General features: G+C 39.7%; 1 protein-coding gene across 1 annotated transcript; it reads right to left on the reverse strand.

The window, feature by feature from the left end:
- Nucleotides 1-2199: 2199 nt before the first annotated feature.
- On the reverse strand, nucleotides 2200-24298 carry LOC118658771 (zinc finger protein 14-like). The gene is made up of 4 exons (XM_036314413.1): nucleotides 24192-24298; nucleotides 7469-7595; nucleotides 6977-7049; nucleotides 2200-5582 (listed from the first exon to the last, which is right to left on the reverse strand). Exons 1-4 carry the CDS (start codon nucleotides 24192-24194, stop codon nucleotides 3476-3478), a joined length of 2310 nt encoding a protein of 769 aa, XP_036170306.1. The 5' UTR covers nucleotides 24195-24298; the 3' UTR covers nucleotides 2200-3475.
- Nucleotides 24299-24399: the final 101 nt, after the last annotated feature.

The following is a 24399-nucleotide window of genomic DNA, read 5'->3' on the forward strand; positions in this document are numbered from 1 at the left end:
AGCAAGAAGCAGATCTTTCAAGATTAACCGATGAAAAAACTACTGAAAAGAAACTTGGAGCTAATATAACTGCATTTCCAAAGTACAATTCCACATCCAAAGATCTACCAAGTAAGGTAGTAGAGTGCACTGCGCTGAGGGAAGTGGAATGCCTGTTTATTTATCTTCCATGACTTCGCTTTCATGCTCCTCCTCTAGCCTAAATAAGCTTTCTGGAGTGCCCCACCAATACACTCTTTTATCTTTTCAGAATCCAACTCATCTTTCAAGAACCCAGCCAAACAAAAAAGTTATTCTCTGTAAAACTTGTCTAGACAAGTGTCTTCTTTCTACTTGAAAACTCCTATGAAACATACTACCCTTAATATTTAGTTGCAATATTTCTCATGCTGCCTTGTATAATTTTACAAGACTACATTGAAGGGGTTGGGTCTACAATAGTGTCTTTTCTCTGCCTCTCATTTGATGTTCAAGAAATACATGGCTATATCAAAGACACTGTCCAATGGATCGCACAGGAATTATAATAAAGCTGTACAAATAGCACCCATCATTCTCTAATTCACATCTCCAAGTGAAAGGGGGAAGGAAGATGCCTCCCTATACCAGTATTTCTTCATTTTCACCATTAATAACTACATTCCTACCTGTAGAACATCTCTCTTGTTTTTGCCCACACCGTATCTCTTCTCTCTTCTTTTGTGACAATAACTCTATTTTTGATGGGAACAACCATCTACCTCTGCATTAAGTCTCAATGGGAACAGCTTTCAACACTCTTCCCCCTCCTCTGGCCTAGGGATGGTCATGGAACTAAAGGGATCTGGGCAATTCAACTCTGTGAGCAGTAAAGCCAAGGGAAAGCCAAGGGATCTGGTTAACGCTGATCCATTCCAGGGCAGACCCTGACAAGACTTGAGCTGCCCTTGTTGAGTCCTTTCAGAGGCCTGTGTTCATCTGCCCCGTTTCAGAGAAACGCCTGCCTTCCTTAAATTAACCAGAGTTCCTTTCACTGCTAGCAAACATTAACCTCCACTAAAAAGCCTTCACCTTTTTGAAGTCATTAAAGTGTCTGGGCCTATGACATAGCAGATCATTTTTAACTTTTTACGGAATGGTAGCATTCATGTCCACAAAATACCAATACAGGCAACTTGCTCAAATAGACAGTGATTTAGCTATGTAATTGTTGTTGAGACAGATTTCTAGAATTGTACTCATTGTAAAGCTAAAAGCTACAGATGCCAGAACTCTGGGTTAGCTAAGCATCAACGCAAAAGAATTTATCAGAGAGAGAGAGAGAGAGAGAAAGAGAGAGAGAGAGAGAGAGAGAGAGAGAGAGAGAGCCATTTGCTGCATGAATTTGTCTAAGTCTCGCATTTTATTTATTCATTTTATTTCCATACATTGTCAATTCATGAGTCCCTTAAAAATTTAGACTCAATCAAATTATCCTTAAAGTTTATTTCATTCTCTATAAGATATATATTCTTAAAACTATATTTTTATTGATTTCAGAGAGGAAGGGAGATGGAGAGATAGAAACATCAATGATGAGAGATTATCAATGATCAGCTGCTTCCTGCTCACCCCCTACCAGGCATCGAGCTAGCAATCCGGGCATGTGCCTTTGACTGGAATTGAACCAGGGATACTTCAGTACTGAGCCCAATGCACTATCCACTGAGCCAACCCTGCTAGGGCCAAATTGTCTTTAAATATGAGTCTCAAATCTACTTCCAGGTAAAAAAGGAGGAATTTTTAGTCTTATTAAAAACTGTTTGGTTATTTTTTACTAGATTAATTAAATGACAGTAACTACTTACCATCTAAGCTCTCATAGGACTGGAACTGTGTTTCATGTCTTGCTTGATGGACCTCATTCAGTGATAAGAGCACAATAATATTTCTATTAATTTATTAATCCAAATTAGTGCTTTAATGTCTCTCAGCTGTGTATTTTTAAAAGGTCACTCATTTTATTTTGTGCCAGTAGAACTCAGTTAATTCTAGGTACAACTATGCTTTCCCTAAAAATGTTACAATATACTTAAGAAAAGATTTTTTGCAATTATGCTATCACTCCATATACTGTAAAATAGGGCACTGTATTCTAGTAATCTGCTTTGGATCCATCTAAGAAAGGAGACTCAAAAATCCTTATTCGTACCATGCCTGGCTAAATTCAAAATATCCATTGTTTTTCTCCAAAGTCGGTTTCTTGATGATGACAGCCACAGGTCTGGCGGATGGTCTGCCTATTGCAGCTGCTCCAGGTCCCACAGCCCTTCAGAGCCAAGGCAGGAGACCCACAAGGAGGGGAGATTCGCCATGCATTCGCCAGTGGGACAGAGTGAAGCCCAGCAGCCGGGCGAGTCCAGGCCACGCATGGAGCCTAGACTGTGAGGCCATGCGCAGCACACAGTTCCTGGAGCAGATGCAGCACGCACGAGGGCTGTGCCCAGCAGCCAACCCTGGCAGGGAACTAGGAAAATAAGGCTGAAGCTAATACGTCAGAGCCTCTCTGGAGTCTCTTCCTGCAACCCCACACTCCGGGCCAAGCCTGTTCTTGAGGCTTATTTCCATCATGTCTTCTTTTATGTCTTCCAAGATGTGACACAACGGAAGGTTTTCCCACATCGCTTACATTCATAACGTTTTTCCTCAGTATGTGTTCTTCCTTCCATGCTAAGAGACTTGGAGAAACTGAAAGCTTTACCACATTCCTTCCATTCATAGAGCTTTTCTCCACTGTGTGTTGTTAAATGTCTGGGCATGTGCAGGAGGGCAACCAATTGATTTGTTTCTCTCATATCAATATGGTTCTCTTTCTCTTTGACTTCCACTCTCAATGGAAAACGATTCTCAGGTGAGGATTAAAAAGAAAGAACTAGGATGGTCAAAGGCTTTTCTACAATCTTTACACAATAGGGCTTATTTTCAGTGTGAGTTCTTTCATTTATTATGATTTCTCCCCACTATTAGTGCTTTTGTGATTTTGAAGGGAACTGGGATGAATAAAGGGTTTGGCCCATGGTTTACAGTCATAGGGTTTTTCCTTACTATGAGTTCTTTCATGATATCAGAGGGAAAGTGGATAATAGAAAGTTTTACTGGACTGCTTTCATTCATAGGGTTTTCCCTCACTATGAGTTCTTTCATGATGTCAGAGGGAACTTGGATAAGAGAAAGTTTTACCACAATAGGTTACATTCACAGGGTTTTTCCCAAGTATGAATTTTTTCATGATTTCTAAGCAAAGAGGGATAAAGGAAAGTTTTATCACATTCCTTACATTCATGAGGCATCTTTCCATGATGAGTTATTTTATGTTCTCTAAGGCATTTGGCAGAAAAAAAGGCTTCCTCACATTGCTTTCTGTCATAGTTTCTCTCCAGTATGTATTTTTTTCATGATCTCTAAGAGATGCAGAAAGACTAAAAGCCTTACCACATTGCTAACATACGTGGGGCTTTTATCCAGTGTGTGTTCTTTCATGATATCGCAGGTAAGCTGAAGAAGATACAGCTTTACCACAATGCTTACATTTATAGGGTTTTACACCAGTATGAGTTATTTCATGTCTTTTAAGGAAAGAGGGATAAATAAAGGTTTTACCACATTCTTTACATTCATGAGGCTTCTTTCCATCATGGCTTCTTTTATGATTTCCAAGAGAGCTGGGAGAAATGTAGGCTTTCCCACATTCCTTACATTGATAGGGTTTTTCCCCAGAATGGATTCTTTCATGATATTGAAGGGAAGTTGAAGAAGACAAAACTTTACCACATAGCTTACATTCATAGGATGGTCTAACAGTATGAGTTCTAACATGACTTTGGAGAGAAGATTGATAATAGTAACCTTTACCACACTGCTTACATTCATAGCGTTTTACACCAGTATGAACTCTTTCATGATTTTGGAGGGCAGATAGAAAACAGAAAGCTTTGCCACAATGCTTACATTTATAGGGTTTTTCCCCAGTATGAATTCTTTGATGATATAGGAGGTAAGTGGGATAAGAGAAACCTTTGCCACAATGCTTACATTTATAGGGTCTTTCCCCAGTATGAGTTCTTTCATGACATTGGAGGGAAGATGGATAAGAGAAAGCTTTGCTACAATGCTTACATTTATAGGGTTCTTCCTTATGATGAGTCCTTTCATGACTTCGCAGGGAAGATGGATAACAGAAAGCTTTACCACAAGGCTTACATTCATAACGTTTTACACCAGTATGAATACCTTCATGAAGTTGGAGGTAATATTGATAATAGAATGTTTTGCCGCATTCCTTACATTCATGATTCTTCTTTCCGTCATGTCTTCTTTTATGATTTCCAAGAGAGCTGGGAAAAATGAAGGCTTTCCCACATACTTTACATTGATAGGGTTTTTCCCCAGTATGCATTCTTTCATGATATTGAAGGGAAGCTGAAAGGGAGAAAACTTTACCACAAACCTTACATTCATAGGGTTTCGTCCCAGTATGAGTATTTTCATGATTTCTAAGGGAATAGTAATGATGGAATGTTTTACCACATTTCTTACATTCATGAGGCTTCTTTTCATCATGACTTATTTTATGATTTGCAAGAGAACTCCTGGAACTGAAGGCTTTTCCACATTGCTTACATTCATAGGGTTTTTCCCCAGTATGAGTTCTTTTATGATATTGGAGGGAAGTTGAATAAGAGAAAACTTTACCACATAGCTTACATTCATAGGGTTTTTCCCCAGTATGAGTTCTTTCATGATATCGAAGAGAATATTGATAATAGAAACCTTTACCACAATGCTTACATTTAAAGCGTTTTACCCAAGTATGAGTTCTTTCATGATTTCTAAGGAAAAAGGGGTGATGGAATGTTTTACCACATTCCTTACATTCATGACGCTTCTTCCTGGCATTACTTCTTTTATGTTTTCCAAGAGAGCTGAGCCAACTGAAGATGTTCCCACATTCATAAGGTTTCTCACCAGAGTGTATTTTTTCCTGATTTCTAAGATAAGTGGAACTGAAAGCTTTTCCAGATTTCTTACATTGATAGGGCTTTTCTGCAGTGTGTCTTTCATTTTCTCCAGAGTACTTGGAAGAACTGAAAGCTTTGCCACATTGCTTACTTTGACATGGTTTCTCTCCACCATGAGTATTTTTGTGAAGTTTAAAGTAAGTGAGACGACTAAAGCCTTTTCCATATTGCTCACAGGCATACGGTATCCCAGGAATATGTGTTCTTTCATAACTTCTAAGGGAAGTTGAATAGTGAAAAGTTTTCTCACAGTGGCTGCCTTCACGACTCTGAATATGTTGGTGAGGCTTGAAAGCTTTCTCAGCTTCCTTATATTTATAATGTTTTTCTTCATATTCCGGACACAGGTACAGTTTGGGTCCAATGTGAGAGCTCAGGTGGTTATTCAAGGATAAATAACGTATAAAGATTTGCCTACACAACCTGGATATAGGTTGTTTTATTTCATGAATTTCCTTCTTTTCATTATGATTTGGAATCTGGCTGAAGTTTTCTCTGCATTGACTACCATCCTCCCTTGTACAGAGTCTCTCTACCATATGACTGCTGTAAAAATCAGAAACATATTATTAATACACTGTAAATGATTTAATATTTAATAATAGCATGACAATGACATTTTTACCATTTTCAAAGAAAGGGTAGGGTTCCTGAACATTCCATTTTTGAAAGTGGATATCTTAAAACTTCTGTTATAGGCTGGATAACTGATATTATGAAAACATTTATATTCATTAATGGTACTTCTTTATATTGTTTCCAAGTGTAATTTTTTTTTTTAAAGGAGAGAATGATGATTTTTATTTTTATTTTTTAAAAATATATTTTATTGCCTAAACCAGTTTGGCTCAGTGGATAGAGCGTCGGCCTGCAGACTGAAGGGTCCCAGGTTCGATTCCGGTCAAGGGCATGTGCCTGGGTTGCGGGCATATCCCCAGTGGGAGATGTGCAGGAGGCAGCTGATCGATGTTTCTCTCTCATCGATGTTTCTAACTCTCTATCTCTCTCCCTTCCTCTCTGTAAAAAATCAATAAAATATATTTTTTAAAAAATATATATATATATAAAAAAAATATATATTTAAATAAATATATATTTTATTGATGTTTTTATAGAGAGGAAGCGAGAGGGATAGAGAGTGAGAAACATTGATGAGAGAGAAGCATCAATCAGCTGCCTCCTGCACGCCCCCCACTGGGGATGTGCCTGCAACCAAGGTACATGCCTTGGCCGGAATCGAACCTGGGACCCTTGAGTCCGCAGGCTGACATTCTATCCACTGAGCCAAACTGGTTAGGGCATGTAATTATTTTTTATACACTAAACATGTAGGTCATATTTCTGAAAAAAACATTTTGATGATATTATTCTGAAAATCAATACATTTAAAACTGGGCTGATACAACTGGATTATCTGTTTTTAAGATTCTTTTGTGGACTGGGCCTATATGGCTCAGTGGTTCAGGATGGACCCATGCACCAGGGGCGTACCAGTTTAATTCTCTGAAAGGGAACATGGCCAGACTGCAGATTTATTAAACCCAGTACAGGGCATGCAGGAAGCAGTCTATTGATTTTTCTATTTCTCACTCTCACCTCCATAGTCTAAAATCAATAAAAACATATTTTTGTACCACCAGCGAGGCTCAGTGCTTGAGCACGGACCTCTGAACCAATTTCTGGTCAGGGCATATTCCCAGGTTCTAGACATGATTCCGGATGTGGACATGCAGAAGGCAGTCATCAATAATTCTCTCTCATCATTGATATTTCTTTCTCTTTCTCCTTCTTCCTAACTCTCTGAAATAAATGTTAAAAATATTAAATGTATAAATAAGTAAATAAAATATATAAAAACCTATTTTAAAAAAACACAAAGATGCCCTTAATGCTTTGTCATAAATAATTTTATGAATTACTTATAGGTCAATGCGACTCACCTAAGATGCATCCAATGATTTTCATACTGATCTTCATTGTCATGGTCGTCACATTGTTCTTCTAAAATACATGCTAGAAAAATCATTATAAACTATTATAGAATTTAAAAATGGTTAGATTTTAGGTATACAATGAGCTGTGATCATTCCTGGTTTAATTACCAATGTACTCCCTTTCCATATTTCACTTCTTGAAACAGGATTAATGAGCAAGCAACACTAGTTTTCTAATTGCCTAAGTAACAAGTTGTTGCAAGCCAGAGTTGCTCTGTGGTTGACGATCAATGTATGAACTGGTATGAACCGAAAGGTCACAGGTCAATTTAAAGTAGGACTGGTTTGCAGGCTAGATCCCCAGTGTGATGCTCGCACCAGGTACCCAGTCAGTGATTCTCTCTAATCATTGACTTTGCTGTCGTTCTCTCCCTCTCCTTCCTCTCTAAAATCAGTAAAAATATACTAAAAAAAAAAAAAAGAATTTGCTATAACTACCTACTGATGCCAGGTTCCAGAAGGTTTGCAGCATCACATCTGTGTAGAGTTTCTTCTGGGTCGGATCCAGGAAAGCCCACTCCTCCATGGTGAACTCCACATTAACATCCTCAAAGGCCACTGAGTCCTAAAACATTCCACATATACATATAAGAGAATGGGTGAGACAGACAACACTGGGGACCTACAAATAATTCTTAGAAAGTTCACATAGAACAGGTGGTCCCCAACATTTAGTGTATCACTTGATTGTAAGACTATTATTAATTTGCCAAATTCATTTCCTCAAGAACATGTGGGATTTATTGATATGATTTTACTTTGATCACTTCAACTCTTCATTGATCTCTAATGTCAGGGTAAAAAACACCTTGAACAACTTCTATATTAATAAGTTAAGATACTTCTGTTTTAAGCCCATCGAGTCCTTGTGAGAAAACTCATCTCCATTATAACCACCATTTGATGCAGCAGTCCATGAAACATATTGTCATGTCTGCATAAAGTTTTAGTGACTTTGAATACAATAAAGGCCTGGTAGCTTTCTCTTCTAGTCTCATCACCAAACAGGAGAGGCCAGGCGGTGTGTGGAAATTCAAACTAGAACAAAATGTGCCTGGCCATATTTCCTGAAGTACTCTAAATTATCAGAAATAGTCAGATACACCTGAATGAATGAAAATATTCTTATAGAGGAGTATGAACAATCATTTCTTTTTATATTATTTGTTAGTAACTCAGTTTGACCTTCTTTTGCCTCTCTCATTTAATAGAGATAGGATGTTCAGTTAGAGCTCAGGCATGAGCAAGATAGGGCAACTTAGCCCACCACAAAAGTCCTCTACTCATGAGCCTCAGTTACTTCATACTGATTTTTAGGACACATAAACACGTGTATTAAAATCCTAAGATCATACTCAAAAGAAGTCTTTCTGGCAGAATTGTGACACTATAACCAGGGCCTGGCCCTTGAGGAACAATTTAATACTTGGCATTACAAGGGCCTTAATTGAAATCTGCAATATTTTCATGTTGAAATTAATTTCACCTGAAACTTATACAAAAGAAAATTAAATGTAAAATCAAATTGGATTGTAAAATATAAATGGAAGCATATATGGGGTTTATGGAGAGGAAAAATTAATATAATTAAAATGTCCATACTACCCAAAGCAATCTAGTGCTTCAATGCAATTCCTATCAATATACCCAGGATAGATCTCACATAACTAGAACAAATATTCAAAAGTTTTATAGAGACCACAAAACACCTATAATAGCAACAGCAATCTTGAGAAAGAAGAACAAATGTGGATGAATCACACTACCTAATATCTAACCATACTACAAGGCTATAGTACTCAAAACAGCATGGTCCTGCCCTAAAAACAGCATATAAATCAGTGGAACAGAACAGAGAGCCTAGATATAAACCCATGCCTTTATGGTCAGAGAATAGTAGAAAAAGGAAACAAGAATATACATTAAACTAAAGGTAGTATCCTGTATAATAAAAGGCTAATATGGAAATTATCACTGGGAGTTTGACCAACCAGGATTTCCACGGCTCGCTATGATGTGCACTGACCACCAGGGGGTGGCACAAAACATGGCAGGTTTCCGCGACGTGGTACTAGTAGCGGGCGGCAGTGGAGGCGGTGCTGGCCCCGATGGGCCCTGATCAGACTGGGACTGCTACGGGATTGTGCAGTAGATGAGTGGTCGGTGCCAGGCCAAGGTGGATGCGAGTGGGGCTCCCGAAAACCCCTCCTGTCACCCCAGAGATGGAGACAGGCCAATACGGTGGGGGGCGGTGCCAACGAGCGGGCAGCACCAGGCCAATGTGGGTGGGAGCAGGGCTGATGGCCCCACTGTGTGCACCACAAATGGCAACAAAATACAACAGTGGTTAAACAGTTGTGAAAAGCAAATGGTGCCTTGGTTACAAGGAAACACTTAAAGGGCCTTTTGGAGACTATTATAACTTATAACCCTTGCTTCCCTGATGCTAGAACATTAGACCTTGATCTCTAGGAACAAGAAGGTAGGAATTGAAAGAGAAATCAGGCCCAGGGAAAACAAGTGCCTTTGTCATCGTTCATTATGTGGGTTCTTGTGGAAGCTGCACTGTGCCCACTTCATATTGAGAATCAAAAGCCTACAGAACACCAGGAAGATTTATCACCATCCCTCCTCCTGAAGTAGAGCCTGTAAAGCTGGTAACACTGAAGGCCCCTGATCCTCTGCCTCCAGTGTGGGAAGCTCATCAAACAAATCCTCAGTAATGGGATCATGTGTCAGGCAAGCTATGTTAGGAGAGCTTTTGGCTTGCCCATTTATGCAAGATGCAAGGTAACTGGATACATGAACCAGTCTCCTTTAATGCCTTTAATGAAATAAGGAAAAGTATGAGAGAAAATGGGCCATTTACAAAAGGACTCCTTCATGCCTTGTCTGAAAATTACCATAAGATGCCTTGGGACTGGCAGATTTGGGGCAAAAGAACACTAGACTCCAGTCAATATATAATTCTGAGAGCAGAATATGATGAGATCTGTGAACAACAGGCTGTTTGTAGGTGTTTACTGGCAATCCTACCTGGGAGTCCTCTGGGCTGCATTCCGGCTACAAGCCCCGGGCACTGTAACACATCAGAAAGATCCCAGAAAAGGACTGATTCATTAAGTCTTGGCTGTGGGTTATACGCGCCTGTAAAAATTGTCCATAGAGTGTCTCTGTTGATTATTGTTTTTTGTCTTTGTTGTTTGGTTTAATTTGTTTAAGGATAGGGCATATTTCACTTTGCTAGAGGCCCCAGCTATCTGTGTTAGGCTGAACATGTGGCAGAAATTACAGGAACTTCCCAGCAGGGGCCAAGAATTCTTATCTTGGGGACTCTTCCGCGCTCCCTCTCAAGTCATCAGCCATTATCTAGTGAAAGTCATTATCTAGTGCTCTAACCGGTTTGGCTCAGTGGATAGAGCGTCAGCCTGCGGACTGATGGGTCCCAGGTTCAATTCCAGTCAAGGGCATGTACCTTGGTTGTGGGCACATCCTCAGTAAGGGGTGTGCAGGAGGCAGCTGATCGATGTTTCTCTCTCATCGATGTTTCTAACTCTCTATCCCTCTGCCTTCCTCTCTGTAAAAAATCAGTAAAATATATTTCAAAAAAAAAGAAAGTCATTATCTAGTGAAAGTTATTCCCTGTCTCTAATGCAGTGGTTCTCAACCTGTGGGTCGCGACCCCTTTGGGGGTCAAACGACCCTTTCACAGGGGTCACCTAAGACCATCGGAAAACACATATATAATTACATATTGTTTTTGTGATTAATCACTATGCTTTAATTATGTTCAATTTGTAACACTGAAATTGGGGGTCACCACAACATGAGGAACTGTATTAAAGGGTCACAGCATTAGGAAGGTTGAGAACCACTGCTCTAATGTAACTTGGTTATTGAGGTTCTGTGCTTGTTTTCTTATCTTTGGGGGACTTTGCTGTTTTATGAACACAGGGAATCCTCTGTCTCTACTGTTTGGCCTTTGTGCCACTCAGAACCCATTTGCTGTGATGGGTGAGTGTGAGGTAAGATTCTAACACTAATCTGCCAGTCCACACTTTTATGAGTACCCATTTATTTACTGTAGGATTTTTTCTGTTTCTGTTTTTAACATCTCTTCTCTTTTTTTAAAATACCTTTTTATTTATTTCAGAGAGGAAAGGAGAGAGAGATAGAAACATCATTGACAAGAGGGAATTGTTGCTTGGCTGCCTCCTGCACGTTGGACTGTGCCCACAACTCAGGCCTGTGCCCTTGACCGGAATCAAACCTGGGACTCTTCGGTCCATAGGCTGACACTCCATCCACTGAGCCAAACTGGCTAGGACAAGATCTCTTCTTATAGGTAAGATTTCATGTTGTAAGACTACTCAGAAAGAAAAAATATGGGAAATAGTTATTTAAACCCTCAAGTCTTTTTCACAGGAGGATTAGACCCGTAGAAGTGCCTTAGAGCAGGCTGCAGAAATAGCAGTGGAGGGCCACTCCCACTTTTGTAAAAAGAAAAACAAAACATTAAAGCCACTAAAGGTCAGTGAGTTGTCCCTATTACAAAATTTGCCAAGAAAATGCCTCGGGTAATAATAATTGGCTTTAAAATCTCACTACATTGTTAAGGCAAAATAAATAAAATGAAGGGTATATGATAAAGCTTTATCCGGGGTAATTATATATGCCTGAACAGTTTTCCAAAGTCTTTGGTAACTTAAAACTTTGAAGTTTGCTGGATTAAATAGTAAATTATTAAATATCTAGGCATTTTGAAATAACATGATACTGAAATATTAATCTGAATTTGCCTCATATGGAGAATCTAAAGGGTAAATTTGAATCTGTTAATAAGTAAGTCTTGAATTTTATTTGAAGCAACTCTTAAAATATGAATGTATTGCTCATCTGAGGAATGTTAATTACTTACATGCTACCTAAAAATTAAGATTTTTAAGGGTTAAGAATTCTAACCAATTGGAAAGAAAGCATGGCTTTGGTGTAATGGAAGGCATGAGGCACGCAGATGCATTTTGAAGGAAAAAGAAAGTGGAATCTAAAGCTGGCTAATTCTGAGTTGTAAGGTATCTGAAGAAAGATTTGTGAAAGTGGTAGAAAGTCTGTGGAAGCTGTGGGATTTTGTGATGAGAAATGTTGAAAGGAAATTGTATAAATGACACAGGCCAGTAAGCCAGGACAAGGGGAACAGTGAAACTGAGATGGTTAAACAGCGATTTAGAGCCATCTAGTAAATGGAGCAGACTGGAGCTGTGTGAGCAGAAGCCAGGGTTGGGAACTCGGAGGGTAGAGATCAGAAGACAGACATCCCCAGATTCCTGGGCAGACATCCCCTGTTTCATTCCCTCACACAGCAGAGGACATCTTTCCCACACAGACATTTGCCTTGTATGGAGGAAGGCGGTTGACACACCCGACTAGAAAAACACCTTGCCTTGAGGCCACGTAGACTAAAAATTATAATTAGCCTCCAGGCAGAAGCAACTGCTCCATCCTGCTGAAAAAACCTCTCGCCATAACTCAGGACTATTGCCTGGGGGGACAATTCAAGTCTGAATCTCATCAGTGTGTAGGTAGAGGTGGTCTCTGGAGACTGAGTCTTTGCCTGGCCTATTTAGTCAGAAATAGCATTTGACACTATCCTGAACTAGAGTTTGAGAGGCGTAGAGGATTTACCTAACATATAGTCCCAAACCCAAACAGATAGCCAAAATGAGGCAATGAAACAACCCTCCAATGAAAGAACAAGAGAATTCTCCAGAAAAAGAAATACATGAAGCAGAGATAAGAAATTTATCTATAACGAAGTTCAGAGTATGATGTTAAAGATGCTCAACAGTATGAAAAATGATATAGTAACTATGGAAAAAGAAGAGTTGGATATAAAGAATGATATAACACTAATAACACACTGGAAGGAATACACTGCAGATTAGGGGAAACTGAGGATCAAATCAATGAATTACAAGACAGAATTGAAAATATCACTCAATCAGAGAACCAAGAAGAAAAATCAATTAAAAAACATGAAAATAGCTTAACGAAGCTATGAAAGAACAAGAAATGTAACAATAGTAGACTAGCATGTGGGCCAGATAGGCAGAAAGGGAGAAGTGACCTTGTTTGAAGAAATAATGGAAGAATACTTCCATAATCTGGTAAAGGAAAAAGTCTCACAAGTTCAGGGGTCACAATGAACCCCAAGCAAGAAGAACCCAAACAGACCCAAGACCCAGACACATCATAATTAAAATGCCAAAAATTAAAGACAAAGAGAGAATCTTCAAGGCAGCAAGAGAAAAGCAAACTGTTACCTAAAAAGGAGTTCCCATAAGGCTGACACCTGATTTCTCATCAGAAACTCTACAGGCCAGAAGGGAATGGCATGAAGTACTCAAGGTAATGGGAAGCAAGGGTCTGAAACCAAGATTACTGTATCCAGCAAGGCTATCATTCAAAATCAACGGTCAAATAAAGAGCTTCCCAGATTAAAAAAAAAAAAAGGCTAAAGGTTTACATCACCACCAAATGCTAAAGGGGGCAAAGGACCTAAATAGACACTTTTGCAGAGTGGACATACAGAAGGCCAAGAGACATAGGAAAACATGCTCAAAGTCACTAATCTTCTGAGAGATGCAAATCATAATGACAATAAAGTGCCACCTCACACCTGTCAGAATGGCTATCAACAAATCAACAAATGACAAGTGCTGGTGAGGATGTGGAAAAAAGGAACCCTGGTGCACTGCTGCTGGGAATGCAGACTGGTGCAGCCACTGTTGAAAACAGCATAGAGTTTCCTCAAAAAATTAAAAATGGGACACCCATTTGACCCAGTAATCCCACTTCTAGAAATATATCCCAAGAAATCAGAAACATCAATCAGAAAGGATATATGCACCTCTATGTTCATAGCAGCACACTTTGCAATAGCTAAGAGTTGGAAACAGCCTAAGTGCCCATCAGCAGATGAGTGGATTAAAACAAACCAACCTGTGGTACATCTACACAATGGAATACTATGCTGCTGTAAAAAAGAAAGAATTCTTACCATTTGCATCAGCATGGATGGACCTGGAGAGCATGATGCTAAGTGAAATAAGCCAGTTGGAGAAAGATAAATATCACATGATCTCACTCATCTGTGGAATACTGTATAATGAACAACATAAACTGATCAACAAATATAGATCTATAGACATCGAAGCATCAAACAAACCGTGAAACCTCAGAGGGAAGGCAGGGGAGGGGTGTGGGATAAAAGATCAACCAAAGGACTTGTAAGCATGCATAGAGGCATAATCAATGGACACAGACAGGAATGAGGTGAGGGCATGTGCCGGGGGTGGGGAGTAGCTGGGGAGAGGTCAATGGGGGAAAATGGAGATATATGTAATACTTTAAACAATAAAGACTTTAAGTTTTTTAAAAAAGAAGAAATGCTAAAGGGACTGCTGTAATGAGAACAAGAACCAGAGAGAAACCTAGGCATACACAATTAAAATGGCAATAAATAAGTACCTAACAATAATAATCCTAAATGTAAATTGATTAAATGCTCTAATCAAAAGGCATAGGGTAGCTGAAGGGATACAAAACATGACCCAACTATACGTTGTCTACAAGAGACCGACCTCAGAACAAAAGACACACACAGGATGAAAGTGAAGGGATGGAATCAATTTTTCCATGCAAATGGAAAAGAAATGAAAGCTGGAGAAGCAATACTCATATCCAACAAAATAGACTTTAAAATGAAGGCCATCACAACAGAAACAAAGGGATCGATCCAACCGGGGACATAACCTTGGTTAACATGTATGCACCCAATATAGTAGCACCTATCAGGTGTACTGGTTAATAATGTGGGTTTTGTAATCAAAGAAAACACAATAATTCCAAGAGAAACATAAAAAGTGCTTTATTCAAAGTAACGTCCATCGCAACTACACATTTCCCCATCTTTCAGGTAATTTGTGGACACTGTCCCAATAGAACTTTTCTTGTTTTGAGGCAAACCATTGAGAGACCCAATTTTCCACTTCTTAATACGTTTTGAGGTGCTGCTCAGACAGTGTGGAACAAGTGGCAATTTGTAGGAGCAAGGTCTGGTGAATACGGCAGGTGGATTAATACTTCCAAGGCAAGATCTTTTATCGTGTCTTTTCTGGTCTTGACGTGTGTGATGGTGTGTTATCATGAAGCAAAATTACTTTGCTGTGTCTTCTGGCCCATTCTGGTCGTTTTACAATCAAAGCGTGGTTCAAATTGATTAACTGTTGTCAGTAATGATCAGTATTAACGATTTCACCTGGTTTTAGAAGTGCATAATACGCCACATTTGATCCCACCAAATGCAGAGCATTGTCTTCTTTCCTAAGGGATTTGGCCTTGCAGTCAATGTTGATGGTTGACCTGGATCAACCCATGATTTTGTGCCTTTGGGACTCAAAAAATAAATCCACTTTTCATTGCCAGTCACAATTCAATACAAAGTAGATTCTCTTTTGTTCCATTGAAGCAACATTTTTAAAAACATATTTTATTGATTTTTTTACAGAGAGGAAGGGAGAGGGATAGAGAGCTAGAAACATTGATGAGAGAGAAATGTCAGCTGCCTCCTGCACACTCCCTACTGAGTATGTGCCCACAACCAAGGTATATGCCCTTGACCTGAATCAACCCTGGGACCCGTCAGTCCGCAGTCTGACGCTCTATCCACTAAGCAAAACCGGTTAGGGCTGAAGCAACATTTTACAGATGACTTTTCGGTTTTCCATTTGTCTTTCGTTAAGTTGATGTGGAACCCATTTTCCTGCCTTTAAAATCTTTCCCATTGCTTGCAAACTAGCTGAGTTTGAAACGCATCTTTATCCAATAATGCTTGTAATTGTTGGTCTTCAAACTTTTACAATTGACCTGCACGTTCTTTCACATAGAAATCATCACTTTTAAAGCGTTTAAACCAGTATTCACAAGTATCTTGAGGTGGAATATGTTCACCATAAGCTTCCCAAAGTATATGATAACTTTCAGCAGCACTTTTCTTCAAAATAAAGTAATGAATTAAAACTTGCCGCAAATGCTATTTTCTTGGCACGAAATTCGACATTTTTAAACCTAAAAATATCTATGATGTTAACACCTGCAGAAAATTTGACATATGAAGTTTTGAAGCTTGTTGTCAATACAACAAAATAGCATACATATCAAATCGCATATATATCAATATATGTGCAACTCCATCGATTGAAAAAAATCCGCATTATAAACTGGTACACCTAGTACATAACTTCTAGTGAACTTTAACAGAGAGATCGACAACAATACAGTCATAGTACGAGACTTCAACACCCCACTGACTTTACTAGATAGATCTTCCAGACAAAAACTTAAAAGAAGACAGTAATTCTAAAAGAAACAGTGGATCAGGATGATTTAACTGACATTTATAGAACATTTCACCCCAAAGAGCAAAATATACATTCTTCTCAAGTGCGCAAGGATCATTCACAAAGAAAGACCACATTAGGACACAAAACATGTCTCTAGAACAGTGGTTCTCAACCTTCCTAATGCCGTGACCCTTTAATACAGTTCCTCATGTTGTGGTGACCCTCAACCATAAAATTATTTTCGTTGCTACTTCATAACTGTAATTTTGCTACTGTTATGAATTGTAATGTAAATATCTGATATGCAGGATGTATTTTCATTGTTACAAATTGAACATAACTAAAGCATAGTGATTAACCACAAAAACAATATGTAATTATATATGTTTTTTCTGATGGTCTCAGGCGACCCCTCTGAAAGGGTCGTTTGACCCCCAAAGGGGTCGCGACCCACAGGTTGAGAACTGCTGCTCTAGAATGTCAAGAAGATTGAAATCAAATCAAGCATCTTCTCAGATCACAGTGGAATGAAATTAGAAATCAACTACAGTAAAAACACCCAAAAACATTCAAACACATGGAGGCTAAAGAGCATAATATTAAACAATGAATGGGTTACCAATGAGATCAAGAAAGAAATCAAAATCTTCCTGGAAACAAATGAAAATGAACACACAACAGCCCATAATCTCTGGGACACAACAAAAGCAGTCCTGAGAGGGAAGTTCATAGCACTACAGGTATACCTCAAAAAACAAGAAAAATCAACAATATATTATTTAACACTACACCTTAAAGAACTAGAAAGAGTACAATAAGAAAAGTCCAGAGTAAGCAGAAGGAAGGAAATAATAAAGATTACAGAACAAATAAATTACATTGAAACAAAAACTAACAAACAAAAACAATACAAAAAAATCGAATGAAACTAAAAGCTGGTTCTTTGAAAGGATAAACAAAACTGATAAACTGTTAGCCAGACTTATCAAGAAACAAAGAGAGAGAATCTAAATAACTAAAACAAGAAACGAAAGTGGAGAAGTAACCAACTACACCACAGAAACGCAAAGGATTGTAAGAAAATACTATGAACAACTATATGCCAACAAGCTGGACAATGTCGATGAAATGGACAAATTCCTAGAAAAATGCAATCTCCTAAAACTGAATCAGAAGGAATCAGAAAACCTGAATAGGCCAATAACAACTGATGAAATAGAAGCAGTAATTAAAAAACTCCCAGCTAACAAAAGCCCAGGTTCAATGGCTTCACAGGGGAGTTCTTCTTCATTCAAAGAAGAACTAACACCTATACTCCTCAAAGCATGTCAGAAAATTCAAGAGGAAGGAACTCTTTTTATGAGGCCAGCATTATTCTAATTCCAAAAGCAGATAGAGACACTACAAAGAAAGAGAATTACAAGCCAATATTCCTCATGAACATAGATGTTAAAATCCTCAACAAAATATTAGCAAATCGCATCCAGTAATATCTTAAAAAGATATTGTATGCACCATGACCAAGTAGGATTTATTCCAGGCTGGTACAATATTCCTAAATCAATAAACGTGATACATCACATAAACAAATTGAAAGACAAAACTCACATGATCATATCAATAGATGAAGAAAAGGCATTTGACAAAATCCAACACCCAGTTTTGATAAAGACTCTCATTAAAGTGGGATTATAGAGAGCATATCTCAACATGATAAAGGACATATAGGACAAACCTACAGGCAACATCATATTCAATGGGCAAAAATAATTGTTTTACGATCAAAGCGTGGTTCAAATTGATCTGGAACAAGACAGGGATGTCCGCTTCCACTACTCTTATTCAACATAGTACTAGAAGTCTTAGTCACAGGGTTCAGACAAGTAGAAGAAATAAAAAGCACCCAAGTTGCGAAGGAGGAAGTATACTCTCATTATTCACAGAAGGAGGAAGTATACTCTCATTATTTACTGTACACAGAAAACCCTAAAGACTCCACCAAAACACTGCTAAATTTAATCAATGAATTTAGCAATGTAGCAGGATACAAAACTAATACCCAAAAATCGATAGTTTGTTTATATACCAACAATGAATTATCAGAAAATGAAACTAAACAAACAATCCCATTTACATTGGCAACAAAAGAAATTAAGATACTTAGGTATAAACTTAACCAAGCAGGCAAAAGACCTGTACTCGGAAAACTACAGGACATGGAATAAAAAGGTAGAAGAAGATATAACCAACTGGAAGAATATATTCTGTTCATGGATTGGTAGAATCAACATCATTAAAATGTCCATACTATCCAAGGCGATCTATAGAGTCAATGAAATCCATTAAAATACCAATGTCATATTTCACGGAGCTAGAACAAATACTCCAGAAATGTATATGGAATCAAAACACACCCTGAATAGTTGCAGCAATTTTGAGAAAGAAAACCAAAGTCAGAGGAATCACAACACCAGATTTCAAGTTATACTACAAAGCCACCAAAATGAAAGCAGCCTGGTACTGGCACAAGAACGGGCATATAGATAATGGAACAGAACAGAGAACCCAGAAATTGAACCAATCCATTATGCTCCATTAATATTTGACAAAGGAGGCAAGAGCATACAATGGAGTCAAGAGAGTCTTTACAATAAATGTTGTTGGGAAAACTGGACAGATACATGCAAAAGAAATGAAACTAGACCACCAACTTACACCATACACAAGAATAAACTCAAAATGGATAAAAGACTTAAATGTAAGTCGTGAAACCATAAAAATCCTAGAAGAAACCATAGGCAGCAAAATCTGAGACATCTCTCCTACCAATATGTTTATAGACACATCTCCTAAAGCAAAGGAAACTAAGGAAAAATATACAAGTGGGACTTCCTCAAAATATAAATCTGCACAGCAAAAGAAACCATCAATGAAACGAAAAGGGAGCCCACAGTATGGGAGAACATATTTAGCAATAATACATCTAAAAAAGGGTTAGTATCCAAAGTATATAAGGAACTCATACAACTTAACAGAAGGAATACAAACAATCCAATATAAAAAGATGGCCAAGAGACATATAAAAAAAAATGCTGAAAGTCACTAATCATCCAAGAGATGCAAATCAACAGGACACCTTGTCAGAATAGCTGCCATCAACAAATCAACAAATGACAAGTGCTGGTGAGCATGGGGAGAAAAGGGAACCCTAGTACACTGCATGTGGGAATACAGACTGGTGCAACCATTATGGAAAACAGTATAGTTTCCTAAAAAATTAAACATGGATCTGCCATTTGACTCAGTGATCCTACCTCTAAGAATATATCCTAAGGAAACCTGAAACACCAATCAGAAACAATATATGCACCACTGCGTTCACAGCAGCACAATTTACAATAGCTAAGATCTGCAAACAGCCCAAGTGCCCATCAGTAGATGAGTGGATAAAAAAGCTGTGGTACATTTATACCATGGAATACTATGCAACAGCAAAAAAGAACAATCTCTTACCATTTGAGACAACATGAAGGGACCTGGACAATATCATGCTAAGTAAAATAAATCAGTCAGAAAAGGACAAGTATCATATGATCTCTCTCTTCTGTGGAATCTAAGTAACAAAAAATAAACTAATAAAAGGAGTGGATCCAGACACATGAAAGCCTGGAAGAGAGTGCAGAATCTCAGAGGGAAGGCGGGGGAGGATGGGAGGATGGGAGCTCATCAACTAAAGGCCTTGCATGCATATAAGCATAACCCATGGACAAAGACAAAAAGGTGCTGAACACCTAGGGTAGGGGGCAGGATGCGGGGGGAGGGGGCAATTGGAGAAAAAAGGTGATAGAGTAGGTCCTCCTCTGTTCCTATGGCACAACGTAACACAACCTAACACGACCGTAAGTCAGAACCCACCTACATAGCAGTAATGAAGTGAAACAGTAAAAAAAATTTAAAAGAAAGATAACAATTCCTGACCTTTACTTGTAAATACAGGAAATAATAAAAAACATAAAGCACATATGTATAGTACATATGTAGAAATGACGGAACTTTTTTTTTTTAATAAATAAAAGGGAAATAGCGACATAACCATGAAACAATGTATGTCGAGTCCGAAGTAACCCAAGGTCTGCCTGTATATGTAATACTTTCAACAATAAGGAATTATTAATTTTTTTAAGGAAGTACATACCCTGCCTGGTTTGGCTCAGTGGATAGAACATCAGTATGCAGACCAAAAGGTCCCAGGTTCAATTCCAGTCAAGGGCATGTACCTTGGTTGCAAGCTCCTCCCCGGCCAGCTCTGGTCAGGGCTCGTGCAGGAGGCAACCAACCAATGTGTTTCTCTCTCACATCAATGTTTCTCTCAGTCTTTCTCTCTCTCTTCCAGTCTCCCTAAAACAATCAAGGGGAAAATATTCTCAAGTGAGGATTAACAAACAAAAACAACAGCAGAAAGGAAGCACAAATTGGTAGATACAAAGTAATCAGGGGGATGTAAAGTAGAGCATAAGAAACACAGTCAATAATATTCTATTAACCATGTGTGCTATCTGATGGGTGTTAGACTTTGTAACTTATGTCATGTCTAATCACTATGTTGACACCTGAAACTAATGTATTGTGTCAACTTATTGAAAAAAAAAAGTTTAAGCCCTAGCCAGTATCACTCAGTGAATAGAGCGCTATCCGCCTGTGGACTGAAGGGTCCCGGGTTTGATTCTGGCCAAGGGCACACCTTGGATGCACGCACCCTTCCTGGCCTGGGCCCTGGTAGGGGTGCATGCAGGAGGCAACTAGTAGATGCGTTTCTTTCACATCAATATTTTTCTCTGTCTTTCCCTTTCTCTTCCCCACTTTCCAAAAATCAATGGAAAAATATCTTCTGGTGAGAGTTTAAAAAAAAATGTTTAAAAGAAAATGGTGCATGATTTGGAAACAGCCTTAGTGGCCATCAGTAGATAAGTGGATTAAACAACTGTGGTACATCTACACAATGGAATACTACACTGATGTAAAAAAGAAGGAACTTTTACCATTTGCAACAGCATGGATGGACCTGGAGAGCATTATGCTAAGCCAGGGGTCGTCAAACTTTTTAAACAGGGGACCAGTTCACTGTCCCTCAGACCGTTGGAGGGCCGGACTATAGTTTAAAAAAAAAACTAAGAACAAATTCCTATGAACACTGCACATATCTTATTTTGAAGTAAAAAAACAAAACGGGAATACAGTATTTGTATTTGCATGTGGCCCGCGGGCCGTAGTTTGAGGACCCCTGTGCTAAGCGAAATAAGCCAGTCAGAGAAAGATAAATATCACATGATCTCACTCATATGTGGGATATAATGAACATAAACCTATGAACAAAAATAGATCCAGAGACTAAGAAACACTGAACAGACAGGACAGTCCAACCTCAGAAAGAAGGGAGGAGAGGGGGTAAGAGGTCAACCAGAGGACTTGTAGGCATGCATATTAGCATAACCAATGGACATGGACACTGGGGCAATGGGGGCTTGTCCTGGGGGCAGGCGGGGGGGGGGGTCAATAGGGGAAAAATAGATATATGTAGTATAAAAAAAGAAAATATAAATAATAAAAAAAGAAAAGAAAATGGTGCACACATACACAGTGGAATATTATTATATTATTCAGCCATTAAAAAAAAAATTCTGTCACTTGTAATAACACATTCATGGACCTTGAGGGCAGGATGCTTTGTGAGATAAGTCAGAAAAAGGGAATTACCACGCGTGCTCACTTATCTGCAGAACCTTTAAAAAAGCAAGTCCATAGATACAGAGCACAGACTGACTGATGGTTGCTAGAGGTTGCGAGAGTGGTGTATGGGGGTGCAGTGGGGTCAAATGGATGAAGGGTGTCAAAAGGCACAAACTTCCAGTTATAAAATAAGTCATGGAAATGCAGCTTACAGCATGATGACTGCAGTTAGTAATACTATATTTCAGATGTGAAAGTTGCTAAGAGTAAATCTTAAAAGTTCTCTTCTCAAGAAAAAAAAATTCTGTAAGTATGTATGAAGACTGATGCTAACTAGACTTATTGTAATGATCACTTCACAATACACACAAATATCAAATCATTATGCTGTACACCTTAAACTAATAGAATGTTGTCAATTGTAACTTAATGAAAAATAAAATCCCTTCTATAAAACAAAAAGATCACAGTGGATTTGAAAAACTGCAATCACCTAGTGGTGTCATACCCACCACGATGTCATAGGGAAATGCATTACTCAGATGTTTATAATGACGCTGGTGTAAACAAGCTCCCTATGCAGCCAGTCCTATGAAAGTCCAGCACACACAGTTATGTTCACTACTTTATGTATTTGCTATACTAACCTTTTTATCTTTGTGAGCCTTGTACTTAGTGACAGAAAACTTTGCTGTGAAGCAGTATGCTGTTTCATGCGAGCAGCAGCCTCAGAGGTCTGGTGTTGACTGCGCCTTTTGATTGCATCATTGCCTCCTGGGCTTGATTGAATCTGTTTTTCCTAAATTTCCTGGCCTAAGTGTACATTGTTATAAAGTCTACAGTCGTGCACAGTAACGTCCTAGGCCTAAATATTCACTCACCAATCACTGACTCCTGCAGAGCAGCCTCCAGTCCTGCAGCCCATTCAGGGTCAGTGCCCCACACGGATGTACCATTTCCTACCTTGCACACCACATTTTTACTGCACCTTTTCATAACTGCTTCCTACCACTGCATCACAATTGCCTACAGCATTCAGTACAGTAGCATGTTGACAGGTTTGTTGCCTAGGACCCACAGGCTACACCATATGGCCTAGGTGTGTAGCAGGCTACACCATGCAGGTTTGTAAGAGAACTGAAAACAACAAAACTGCCTCCAGATGTCCTCCCCAGGTTCAGGGGTGCAGGACTGTAGGTAACTGCAGTTTCACCTCTCCCAGGACTAAAATTTTAACCCAGTCACTGCAACTCGCTGCTCAACACTAATCTGCCTAAAGACTCCTGCTGTTCCTTCCCCTAAGGAAGGGTGACCCTGCCTGAAGCAATCCCATCTTTTCTTTTACTAATAACCTCTCAAAGCCACTTCCTTTCTGCCTGTTGTACAGACCCTCAGATTCTATTTACTAGAGGAGATGCGGCCCGATTCGTGAAAGGGGAATCAAGCCAGTTAGACCTTCCAACTTACTCAGCTGAATTTTGTTTGAAAAGCACCACAAAACAAATAGCTGATAAAGATGCTGTGACTCAGAGAAGGAAGATGGCGGTTAGGATTCGGGGGAGAGACTGGAAGTGCAGGCATTTGCTGCAGAGCTAGGCCTGGGGGACAGGGGGTGGACTTGAGAGCCTGCTCCACAAACATCTAAACTCAGGAGAAAACGGGGTCCTTCTGGGGAGAAAGCAGGGACAGGGGGCCCCACAGACCACAGCTCCTCCCGTGCACGAACCGCGGGGACCGAGTCACCATTGTCCCCATGACCCTCCCCGTGGTCCCCGCACCGACTGCGAAGCCGCGGGGATGAGGGTGCAGAGCTGCCCAGACGCGCTCCGCAGCCCAAGGCCCTGCCGCGGGGACACACTGGACGCCCGGGTGCCGGCTGGGCCCCACCCTGCGAGCCCGAGGGGCCTGCAGTTTCAGCGGAGCCCCCGGCGCCTCGGGTCCGCAGGCTCCGGACCTGACCGTGGAGAGACGGTCCCGCCACGGCGGCTCCACCCGCGCCTCCTCCCCGTCCCCGCGCCCGGCCGCACACTCACCATTTCTGGTTCCTGGGCCCCCCGAGTCCGCCTGCAGCTCCCACCGCCTTACAGATCGCAGATGGACGAATGGCGGAAGAACGGGCAGATGCGATATGAGTGAACTTCCACGTGGTAGCAGAGCGTAGCCCCACCCACCTGCCCCCCAATAGCCCCACCCATGTGCCGGAACCGTAACCCTACCCACCTGTCGCCCAGCGCCCGTGAC

This window comes from Myotis myotis, unplaced genomic scaffold (assembly GCF_014108235.1).
Source record: "Myotis myotis isolate mMyoMyo1 unplaced genomic scaffold, mMyoMyo1.p scaffold_m19_p_6, whole genome shotgun sequence".
NCBI lineage: Eukaryota > Metazoa > Chordata > Mammalia > Chiroptera > Vespertilionidae > Myotis > Myotis myotis.

Coding starts and splice junctions, on each gene's coding strand:
- LOC118658771 (XM_036314413.1), bottom strand. Junction 7,050..7,468: donor CTGGAACCTGGCATCAGTAG/GTAGTTATAGCA, acceptor TGATTTTTCTAG/CATGTATTTTAGAAGAACAA. Junction 5,583..6,976: donor AATCATTGGATGCATCTTAG/GTGAGTCGCATT, acceptor TGATTTTTACAG/CAGTCATATGGTAGAGAGAC.